Genomic DNA, 10,904 nt, shown 5'->3' on the forward strand with positions numbered 1-10,904 from the left:
TAGTTCAAACCCTAACACAGAGGGACACATAAAATGGACATCAGAAATGGATGCCTTGGTTCCACGTAATAGTGCAAGACAATACGAATCGAATCAAACAAACTTTCAATCGTCGAAGAAAGCTAGAGATCAGAAGAGGATCAGAGCGTGATGGAGGATATTAGGAGTGGGAATTGAAGGGACAGAGACGAGGAGTACGGGAGAGGATGAGATAAATGCATCAGTTACAAAGAGAGTGGGGAGACAAATGAAAGCATAGTGAGAGAGAGCTGGTTGTGGGTGTAGATCTGGGCACCTGTTACTGGATAATGCAAATAATTCATTATATCTTAATCAAAGTTAGCATAATTTTCAATACAGATTAGAGGATCATAAATTAGATAGATATTAGATCAATAAACCTGTCGACGTATAAAAAGCACAATTCTATATAATAAGTACATCAATGAAACTAATATCATATATCATATATCAAATGAAAGTATAGTGAGAGAGAGCTGGTTGTGGTTGTGGGTGTAGATCTGGGCACCTGTTACTGGATAATGCAAACAATTCATATATCTTAATCAAAGTTAGCATAATTTTTAATACAGATTAGAGGACCATAAATTAGACAGATGTTAGATCAATAGACATGTCGACGTATAAATAGCACAATTCTATATAATAAGTACATCAATGAAACTAATATCATATATCAATAGTACATCACAGGCTCGCTATACACCAAATAGTGTCACAAGAAGAAATAATACACATCAATGCTAATCAAATGCATACGAGGGCCCGGCATGGCAACAACACGAGAGGGGCCAAGAAAAACGTGTAGCTGGAGCGGCGCGAGGGATCAATGCCTGCGCCTCCACTCCTCGAGAACGAGGTAAACGACCGCGAAAATCCCGACGAGGATCCCGTACCCGTAGCTCCACTCCTGCCCTTCCTTCGCCAACGAGAGCCCGTAGAAGATGTTGGCGACGCCGAGAGCAATGGCCACCCTGCCCACGTTGTGGTGGTACCAGTTCCAGTACCTCCTCGCCTTCGTCTCCTTCGCCGGCCTCGCTAGCAATGCCATCACCTGCAAGCAGGCGCAGACCAGGATGACGATGCCAATGGCCTTGTGGATGGCGACGGGGCCGTCGTCGTCGTCGAGCTTGAACCCGGCGACGACCGCCACCACGCCGAGCACGAACCCGAGGCCCTGCGCTACGATGTGCGCGTAGAACCAGAACCGGTCGAAGCGCTTGAAGAAGCGCGCGAGCGCCACGCCCACCGGGATCATCACGCCCCAGCTGATCACCGCCAGCACGCCGTGCCGACGCTTCGCGCTCAGGACGGCGCTGCCGCCGCTCGCGCCCGAGCTGGATGCTGAAGTCGGAGATGTGCGGCTCTCTCCCTTCCCCTCGCCACCGTCACCGCTGCCTTCTTCTGAGCCGTTACGCTTATCCTGTCCTTCTCCGTCCTCATCGCCATCATCGTCATCATCACCTGCATATGTAACCCACGCATGCAAAATGATCACAACGTAACCCAAGAAATAGATCGACGCGTGTATTGGATCTTTCTGGCATACCGCCACCGGTAGCAGGGCTCCCCCCGCCACTGGTGCCGCCGGACAGGCTGATGGTGCCGGCTGACATGCCCTGGTGCTCCGGCAGCAGCCCGTTGGACCCGGGCAAGCTGCCGCTGGGTCCCACGGCGTAGACGACGTTCGTGAGCGGCTGCCCGGTGATCTGGAAGGCGAGGTAGAGCCGGGACCCCTTGGACACGATGGTCGGCGCGGCGGCGCTCGCGAGCGCCAGCTTGCCCTGGTCCGGCGGGCACGCCCTGGAGCTTGTCCCGCCGAGGTAGTACTGTTTCGCGGAGCCCGCGCCGGCTGCCGTCACCCACCCGACCACGGCGCTGCTCCCCACCATCCGCCCCGTAGGCGAGAACCCGATGGAGATGTACCCACCGTTGTCCGGCGCCGACAGCACGAAGCTCCACACGTTGCTCCCCGACGCCGCCTTGCTGAACTGCACGCAACGCAAGAAGCCGCCGTGCGCGGCGATGTCATCCACTAACGCTACACGAAATATGAAACTAACTAAAAGGATGCATCAAATGCTGAGCGCACTCTGAGGATGAAGTCTTGCGAGGTCCATGCTTGGAAGCAGGCGAGGCCGGTGGTGTTGAAGGGGACGAGGCTGCCGAGGCTGAGGGCGTTGCCGCACGAGTCCGCCCCGCTCTGCGAGCTCGCCAAGGGCAAGTTCGAACCGGCAAAGGAGAGCGCCATGAGGAGGAACGGGAGAGAGCGCAGCGTGCATTGCTGGGTCGAGCGTTTACCTGCTCTCGCGATTCTAGCCATGGTGCATGCACGGTGGGGTGAACGAACTCAAGGTGGTTTTCGCGAGCTTGGTGGTGTCGATCGAGATGGTGAGGTCTGGCGATTGATCCAGTCGGAAACTGTGGGCGTCGTGGGGTGCACAGCGAGCCTGGAGTGATGAACCAGATAATGGCGCGTTTAAATAAGCAGATGGCGTGTGTTCCGCCATGGACAGAGCATTGTTTATGTGAAGAGATTAGGAACGGGTTGGTGCGTGCTTGCTACTAGAATATGTCGGCTTCTAGTTCTCTTCTGAAAATTAAATATGTTTGCTTCTGGTTGCTATCTTTCTTCTCGTTCTCTTCAACATTATCTCTGAGAGGAATTTTCATGTCATACTTATACGCCGGTTTCAATTTTTTATTTGAGATGTATGCTGGTTTCATTTGCTAAGGTAACATAATTGCAACGGTCCTTGGGGGAAAAATATTTGGAAAACTCGAAATCACCCTCTGAACTTTGCTTCAAACTTCAGAATTCACCCGGGACTAAGAAAATGCGACTCCAACACCTTAAACTTTGCTAATCTACTATTCTAATCCCATCATTGTACCATATCACCTCATATGGGTTAAAGCTTTGGGGAGAAAAACTCAAATATATTCGAAAAAAAAAACTCAAATGACCGGCCAGTTGGGCTGCACTGGATCCACACGACATTTTTCAGCTCTCCTCGCAAAGGAAAAGTTCATTGGGCTAATGGGCTCCTCCATAAATGTTACCTGGGCCATTTGGGCCGGTATGTAGATTTGTTTGTTTTTATATTTCAAAAATCAAAAAATTACAAAAACAAACGTCCGATTCAAAATATTACAAAAATAGACGTCTGATTGGAAAATTATGTGCCTATTTTTACAATTTTTTAAATGAACGTCTATTTTTACAATTTTTTATTTTCGAAATATATATATAAAAAATCCCGGTAAGTATCCGCCGCTCCGTCTCTGCGAGACGCCAAAAGCCCGGAATCATCCGACCCGACCCGACCCGACCCGAGATCGCTTTCTCTTCCCATCGCTTCTCTTCTCCACACGAACTCATCCTCGGGATAAAGCTAAATACCAAGCAGAAAAAAAGGGGAATCCTTTCCTCTGTTCGTTCTCCGCTGCACCGCCCGAATCGATGGGGATTAGGGCTCCGCCGACGAGCATGAGGCTCGCGCCGCCGCCGGCCTCAGCCAGCTTCCGCCGGGCCGCCCTCAAGACCCCCTTCCTCAACGGCAGCGGTGCGTTCCTCGATTTCGTACCCCACATCCTCACCTCTCTCTGTCTTGTGGGGGCGATTGGTACTTGAGGCTTTTGAGTCAAGATTCTGTTAGGGTGGTCCGATGCTCACGGGTCATTTTACCGTGTGCTAATGCTAATAAGCGGAGCATTTGAGAATTTGTAGTTTGAGATGCTCAGTGATGCAATTGTTGAATCAGTGGCGACAGTTGGGTTGTGGGGTCGATGCCTTTGTTGTCTTCTATTGTATAATCGTGTACTCTTCCATGATTGCACTAAGTAGCTTCTTATTACGTTACAATGTCATTCCAGTTCTGTAAAGCCCACCATTTGTTTGCCATAATGAGCAAAACCGAGCCTACAATTATCAGTTTAGTTGAATTCGTAATCTTAAAGGTCACATTTATATATAAAACTGTAGTTTGCTGGCTCTATATGCAAAACTAAGTGAGTCCTTGTGATTAGTAAATGAACCTATGTTAGAGATGCAAAGTGGAAGTATCTTTTCCTTAGTTGAAGGTATTGGAGAATGCTGATTCCCGTTGCACTTCATGATTGTCAACATTGCCACTGTTAAAATCGCACTCAGGTGGACCCTATTCTATTTTTTGATTTAGATTTCCCCGATACTCATCATGTGCACAGGGTTCAAAAAACCGACGGTAACCGAGCAAAAATCGCGATAACCGGTCATCTCGGTCCGGTTCGGTTTCAGAAACCGAACGGTAACCGAATTTGAATTCAAAAAATTTGAAAAAATAAAAAAATTCTAAAAAATTCTTAAAAAAAAACTAGACACAATTCTAAGACCTTCTGTGAAATGTTTTTTTTCAAAAATAATGTCATTTGCATCATATTCTATAGGGAGGAAGTTTGAAAAAAAGAAAAAAAATGAAGCGTGCGGCTCAGTTATTAACTCATGTTAAGGAAAAGTTTAACATGTAAACACATATTTTTCTTGTGTAGAACGTATCCTAAGAGGATCTTTAAAATTGATTTCACTTTATTTAGAGTTTTATTAATTTCTCTATGATTTTTACAAAGTTCACAAGCATAAAGTGAATATGTTAAGAAACAACACTGTAATTTACTTTTTCATATCAACTATTATTTTTTCTACGTAAATCGTAGTATAAATAAACTAATAAAAGTGGTCTCACTAATTTTTTAGGTGTGTTGGGTCAGTTATGAATTAATCTAGTCGCAACACATTTACACAATCCTGCATGTTACAATAACTAATTCATGAGTTCATGTATTTTTAAAAGACATAGGATCATATAAGAAGACTAACAAAATTAGTTTCATGATTTTTGGATTAGCAAAGAGTAAACTATGCATTTAACTTGGTTTAACAAATACATTTTCTCACAGAAAATTTTGAACTTTTTTATGAGTATAAATACTTTTATCATGTAGATCATGTTACAAGGAAACCAACAAAATTTGTTTCACTTCATTTGAAGCTTAGATGAATTAGTTATTGATTTTACAAGATTGAGATAATTTTTGGGTTTTTTTGTTGAACTTCACTGAAAATCAAGAAAACCGAGCAGTTACCGACAATGCGGAAAATTCGAGAAAACTGCTCGATAAATCGCAAAAACCGCTCGGTAACTGGACCGGTTACCGAGCGGCTAAAATCGCGATTTTTTCCCCAAATTTTAAATTTTCCCAAATGAATTTTGTTCGAATTTTTTTGAAATTTCGACCGGTTACCGCGGTAACCGCGACTTTTCGATAACCGCCGGAGCTCGGTAACCGAGCTCCGGTCGGTAAGCTGAACCCTGCATGTGCACTGGTGTTTACTTTTGCTCGTTTCTGTCAATGTTTCAAATGCACATGCTCAGACAGATGTTGAGCCAAAAAAAAAATCCAGTAGAGAGCATAGCAAAGTGATGAATGTATTGATATGGTGATGAGCTATAGAAGACATGTTGATGACCGCTACCTTTTTTCTCGTTCTGCAGTTTCACTTAGAGTTGTGCAAGTACGACAAACAAATGTCAACAGATTTAAGTGCAATAGCATACAGAGTAACCTCTTTGATAGACTATCTAGGGTTGTCAAGGTGAGTGGTATTGTTTCCTCCGTTATGCCATTGGCAGTTTTTTTCTTTTATTTCTCACTCTCTTTTTCATGTTTGTAATCTAAAGCTCTTGGCTTGTTGGTTTGTCTAGTCCTACGCAAATGCAGTTCTAAGTTCATTTGAAGACCCTGAGAAGATCCTCGATCAAGCTGTTCTGGAGATGAACGATGACTTAACAAAGCTGCGGCAGGCCACTGCACAGGTTTGTTCTGACTGTAGTCAGTATCATTGACAGCACATGTTTTTTCTTTCCATGAGTGCCATAATGTTGTCTGTTTCAAACTTTTTGTTCTGTTATCTTTACGACCCCTATTCCCTAAATACTTACTGTTGATGCAAGTTTGGTTAGCTATCTCTTATATCAGATTCTTCTACTTTTGCTGGAAATCTCTTGTTATGTTTGTGAAATGAAAAATTGATTCTATTTTTTAGATATTCTATTGCATTCTACCTACTAAAATGGATTTTGGTTTTGGAAGGTCTTGGCATCTCAAAAGCGGCTTGAGAATAAATACAAAGCTGCGGAACAAGCTGCTGCTGATTGGTAACGTTATGGTTTACTGCATGGTAACATTGAACTCTGACATTTGTTTGCTTTACAGTAAATGAATGGTATTCTTCTCAAAGTGTAGGTATCGGAGGGCTCAACTTGCTCTGCAAAAGGGCGACGAGGATCTTGCCCGTGAAGCCCTTAAGCGGCGTAAATCATATGCTGTACGCATCTTTTGAATCTAGAGTTCTGGATCAAGTGTCTGCCAAGATCATACTGTTTATCTACAATTTAGCTTGTAACTTCACTTTAAGAATTCTTGGTCCACTTGGATTCTCTGTAATACAGCATGCTTTTTTATGCTTTCTTACCGCATCAATTGGCAATAGAATGTATGTAATATATAGAAGTTCTATGTGACTTATGTTAATTCAACATATCAAATTCCTGATACCGTTCTATTATTTGTTTGCTTAGGACAATGCAAGCTCCTTAAGGTCCCAGCTTGATCAGCAGAAGGGTGTAGTTGAAAATCTCATTTCAAATACCCGGGTGAGCTTATTGGTTATTAGTTTCAACTGCTGGAATAGGCTTTGACTCTTTTTGCTATCCTTATTATACTGTGTCAGTACAGTTTTGTGTGCCCATGTGCTGCACATGCTTAAAAGAGCTTATTTAATACTATTTAACTATTTACTTCTCTTTGTTAACAAGTGGATCATGCCATTCTGTAGATTCTTGAGAGCAAGATAGCAGAGGCCAAACAGAAAAAGGATACCCTAAAAGCCCGTGCTCAATCAGCGAAGTTCGCATTTATCATTTCTTGATTATTTTTTTCCCCATCCCTTCTCTGTGTACTGGATGAACTGACAAGTGGAATTTGTTTTGCTTCAGGACTTCCACGAAAGTGAGTGAAATGTTGGGTAATGTAAATACAAGTAGCGCCCTTTCTGCATTTGAGAAAATGGAGGAAAAAGGTACTCTGTTGATTCTAGTTATTTTTTTCTTACTATTATTATTCCTTCTGTTTGGTATGGTACTATGCTACTTTTTTGCATGGTCAGTGTGCTGACAATGGTTTTGGTTTAGGCCAGAGACATGCTCTATATCGAACATAGCTTGAAATTGTACCATCAAGGAGTTACTCCATTACCCACTGTGGTCAGCTAGAGCATATTCAATCTGCAGTTAAAACCTTTCATACTTGAGCAATTGAAAATCAGAATACAGGAAGGTTGTTGCCATAATAGCAACTGTCAACTCCTAGCCCCTAAAAAGTTGTATTTCCTTAGTTGTTGTCAAACTGTGAGCTGCAGATAATCAAACTACACCGGAGTAACAGCTAAAACAAAAGTAATAGTCACAGTTTTTATTTAAGAATCATAGTTATGGTCAGCAGTAACATTATCAAAATGCACTAAGATGTCTTGACGTGTAATTTTCTAGAAATATTCTTTTCTTGCCTCTTGCCCAAAAGTCTAAGCCTTTTCAACAGAATTTCCCTTTTTTAGTATCAAGATGTTGATTGGTATGTCATAGGATATATCACTATGCATTTGAATTGTTATGAGTATGATCTTGGCAAAGCACGACTATGTCCTCAACTCCTCATCTTATGGGATCTCTCCCTATGCATTTGAATTAATATGAGTATGATCTTGGCAAAGCACAACTACATCCTCAACTCATCTTAATTACATTGCATGTGTTGTGACTTGCGAAGGTAATGTGTCTTCTGTTAGTTGAGGAGTGATGTCTGCCAGTACCTTTGCTTTCTGACTGTGTTTATCAGCAACATGCGATATTCATGATATAATATTTAAATGTTGTACTCACACAAATTACACATTTGATGCTCCCAGTTATGGTGATGGAATCCCAAGCAGAGGCACTCGGTCAGTTAGCAACCGATGATCTAGAAGGAAAGGTAACATTGAAATTACAAACCAATTATTATTAGTTCCTTTGTGCTAATCACAATTCACATCTGATTTATCTGTATTTATATGTGCACAGTTTGCACTGCTTGAGACTTCATCTGTTGATGATGATCTTGCACAAATGAAAAAAGAACTGTCCGGAAGCTCTTTGGTACGTATTGTTATTTGGATGCTCAAATTATGAGTCAACAGTTTTCAAGTTAACAAGCTATCTGCTATTGATTTGTGTCTGTTGGCTTGTGCACAATATAGAAAAACGTGATGTTACTTTGATGCGCATATATTGGACACATTAGATATTCAAAAAAATATATTATAGTCGGTAGCCAGCCATCAAATTTTGGGTCCTCCTAAAAAGTATTGATATTTTGCTCAATACATTTCTGTAATCTCCACTGATTTAATCTTATATGGTTTATCCCTATAAGGTGGACATCAGCTTTAGAATTCGTTCTTTCTACCGAGTTCTTCATACTGGGACAGACATCTATGCCTGGTATAGCCTACCTTATTGTTTAAGTATTAAGGCACTAGTACTGATATTTCTGTGAACAAAGCCCACACTGCTGAGTCTGCTGATCATATATCCATTACCTTCCATTTCTCTATCAGAACAAGCCAATAACTTCTTTTTGTGCCTTTGCGGTTTCCTTTTTTTCCTTACAAATGAATGCATTGCTTGTATTCCATACAACTTGAGTATAATTTCATGTCACCTACAGAAAGGAGAGCTTCCTCCAGGTAGAACAGCAGTCAGCAGCTCAGGTGCAGCGCGTCCTTTCCCCGACCTAGAGATTGAGAATGAGCTAAATGAGCTGCGGATGAAGGCTAAAGAATATTAGATTCCAAAATTCTTTTCGATGCAAGGCCCGACGAATCTCATAACTGAAGAATCCCAGAAGATAGTATAGCCGCAGATTTATCCATTGTGCCTTTGAAACTCATGTGCGCCTTGTTCGTTAAAGTGTGGAAGCGTGCAGATTTCACGGCATTTTTCCTGCGAGTGACATTGTACAGTTAGCCATAAATTGATGTAAATCACTACTCGCTCTAGAGCTTTTTTTGCATACTATAATCAAAATTCTAAAGTTTTCGTCCGCATGGTTCTGACCCTCGTGTTGCAACTTGAGCGTCAAGTTGATCAGATTTTCCATGCAGTGGCTGTCGGCGGGTCAAGTCGGTACTTTTTTTTTTTTGATCGGAGAAATAAGGTAAGTCAGTACTCGGGTGCTACCTTGCCTTGGCTAATGTTAGCCGTTGGTTTCGGTGCCTGATAGTCGAGTACTCATGACCGAAGTTGCCCAGGAAACATCAAATACTACTACAGGATCTTGGTTGTACGGGTAAGGGTTGTTTCTCTTTAACTAGCGTTCGAATTCGTACTTTGCCAGGACAAATGCTGCATCATATGGGCTCATGCTACATGTCTTATCCCTGCGTCCTTGCTTATACACGATGTAGCACTTTCAGTTTCATATACAAAAACGCTTCAAATCTAATGCCAAGCTAAGGCTTCAATGCATGCACGATGGCGTTTTTCATACGCAAAAATGCTCGTTGCATCGTACAGGCCGTGTACCACGACTGGTAAAGGACTTGGAAAAGATAAGCACGGTCGGTAAGCTCAACGTTGGCGTGTCAGCTCGTCCGAGCTCCGCCTGCCTGTGAATTCAACCGTTTTGACTTTCCAAAGGTGCCTGTGCTGTGGACGTGTTGGAAATCGGAGCTGGTTTCCTCCCGAGGATCATGCGCGATTGACTTTGAGACGCCGGTCTTTACTCACCAGCTTGGCAGCTTTGGTTTTCAATCGATCGGAAGGCCGGTGCACCAACCTAACCGCTCAAATCCTCCTGCCGCCCGTGAGAACCCCGAAACTTCAGACGTGCTTCGCGTCAGCAAGTGAAATCCTTGGTCTCTGTTCCAAATTCCAACGCAGGAGCTCGAGCCAGAAATTTTTTTCCTTCTCATCGAGGAGTTGATTCTGGACCGTTTCTTGGTTCCCAGCAGCCAGCAGCACTACACTAAAATCGGTCAGCATTCCAGCACGGAATTTCCAACCTGGTTGGCTGCAGACGGAGACGTGGCGGGAAAAAAAAAGCCCCGGCGACCCAGCACACCACCCCCACAGTGGCGCGCTCTATATATACGTGCAGGAGCCTCTTCCGGCGTGCCCAGAGCAGAGCACTGCACTTTCTTTACGAGGAAGATACAGCAAGGGAGAATTCCACTGTGAAATTGGTGAGAACCGGTGTCGAACGGGTTTGAACCCGGGTGGCACGGGCGCAACAACAAGCTTCGGCGAACAGCGCTAGGCGCAGCTTCTCAGAGCACTGCACTTCGTTCGTTGCTTCGATCGAGCTTGCGACACAGCGAGCCAGCGAAACCGAAGCTAGCTAGCAGCCATGGCCTACTCTTGCCAGCGTGCATCGTTCGCCGTCGCCGTCGTTCTCGCGGCGGTCGTCGCGCTGAGCCTCGCGGCGCGGTGCGCGGACGCCGCGAGGCCCGTGCCGCCGAGCCCCGCGGCGGCGTCTGGGTACGAGGCGGTGGTGTCGACGCTGATGGCGATGCTGCCCATGGGGCCGAGCGGGGGAGGCGCAGGGCACTGACGAGATGACGGCCGTGGTGTGGTTAGGGACTTAAGAGTGGCTGTCGCAAAAAGGTTGCGAGGTGTTAAGCAATTTTTGAAGCCCTTTTTTTGTTGTTCTCTATTCCATTTTTTGCTTCGTTCATCCTCTATAGATACCAGGCAGATATGTATATATAGATAAATTCATACATGTGACAGTGGGAAAAGATACTA

At 44.1% G+C, this 10,904-nt stretch overlaps 2 protein-coding genes across 2 annotated transcripts; one reads left to right on the top strand and one right to left on the bottom strand.

Annotated features, from left to right (window-relative positions):
* Positions 1-702: 702 nt before the first annotated feature.
* Positions 703-2,522, bottom strand: LOC133910197 (cytochrome b561 and DOMON domain-containing protein At3g07570-like). Its single transcript, XM_062352708.1, has 3 exons — positions 2,114-2,522; positions 1,571-2,012; positions 703-1,485 (listed from the first exon to the last, which is right to left on the bottom strand). Exons 1-3 carry the CDS (start codon positions 2,342-2,344, stop codon positions 848-850), a joined length of 1,311 nt encoding a protein of 436 aa, XP_062208692.1. The 5' UTR covers positions 2,345-2,522; the 3' UTR covers positions 703-847.
* Positions 2,523-3,333: 811 nt separating this feature from the next.
* Positions 3,334-9,201, top strand: LOC133909366 (probable membrane-associated 30 kDa protein, chloroplastic). The gene is made up of 11 exons (XM_062351767.1): positions 3,334-3,587; positions 5,556-5,656; positions 5,766-5,876; positions 6,154-6,218; positions 6,307-6,388; positions 6,642-6,716; positions 6,899-6,969; positions 7,059-7,141; positions 8,027-8,091; positions 8,181-8,255; positions 8,827-9,201. The coding sequence occupies exons 1-11, from the start codon at positions 3,485-3,487 to the stop codon at positions 8,944-8,946; spliced, it is 951 nt and encodes a 316-aa protein (XP_062207751.1). The 5' UTR covers positions 3,334-3,484; the 3' UTR covers positions 8,947-9,201.
* The last annotated feature ends 1,703 nt before the right edge of the window (positions 9,202-10,904 follow it).

Source organism: Phragmites australis, chromosome 2, assembly GCF_958298935.1.
Source record: "Phragmites australis chromosome 2, lpPhrAust1.1, whole genome shotgun sequence".
Classification (NCBI taxonomy): Eukaryota; Viridiplantae; Streptophyta; class Magnoliopsida; order Poales; family Poaceae; genus Phragmites; species Phragmites australis.

Bases quoted from the DNA above. Each gene is read 5' to 3' on its own strand.
- LOC133910197 (XM_062352708.1), bottom strand. From the start codon at position 2,344: ATGGCTAGAATCGCGAGAGCAGGTAAACGCTCGACCCAGCAATGCACG. The intron at 2,013-2,113 runs GTGCGCTCAGCA...CGTTGCGTGCAG, and splicing joins CGCAAGACTTCATCCTCAGA to TTCAGCAAGGCGGCGTCGGG. The intron at 1,486-1,570 runs GTATGCCAGAAA...TTACATATGCAG, and splicing joins GAGCCCTGCTACCGGTGGCG to GTGATGATGACGATGATGGC.
- LOC133909366 (XM_062351767.1), top strand. From the start codon at position 3,485: ATGGGGATTAGGGCTCCGCCGACGAGCATGAGGCTCGCGCCGCCGCCG. The intron at 6,970-7,058 runs GTTCGCATTTAT...GTTTTGCTTCAG, and splicing joins GCCCGTGCTCAATCAGCGAA to GACTTCCACGAAAGTGAGTG. The intron at 8,256-8,826 runs GTACGTATTGTT...TGTCACCTACAG, and splicing joins AACTGTCCGGAAGCTCTTTG to AAAGGAGAGCTTCCTCCAGG.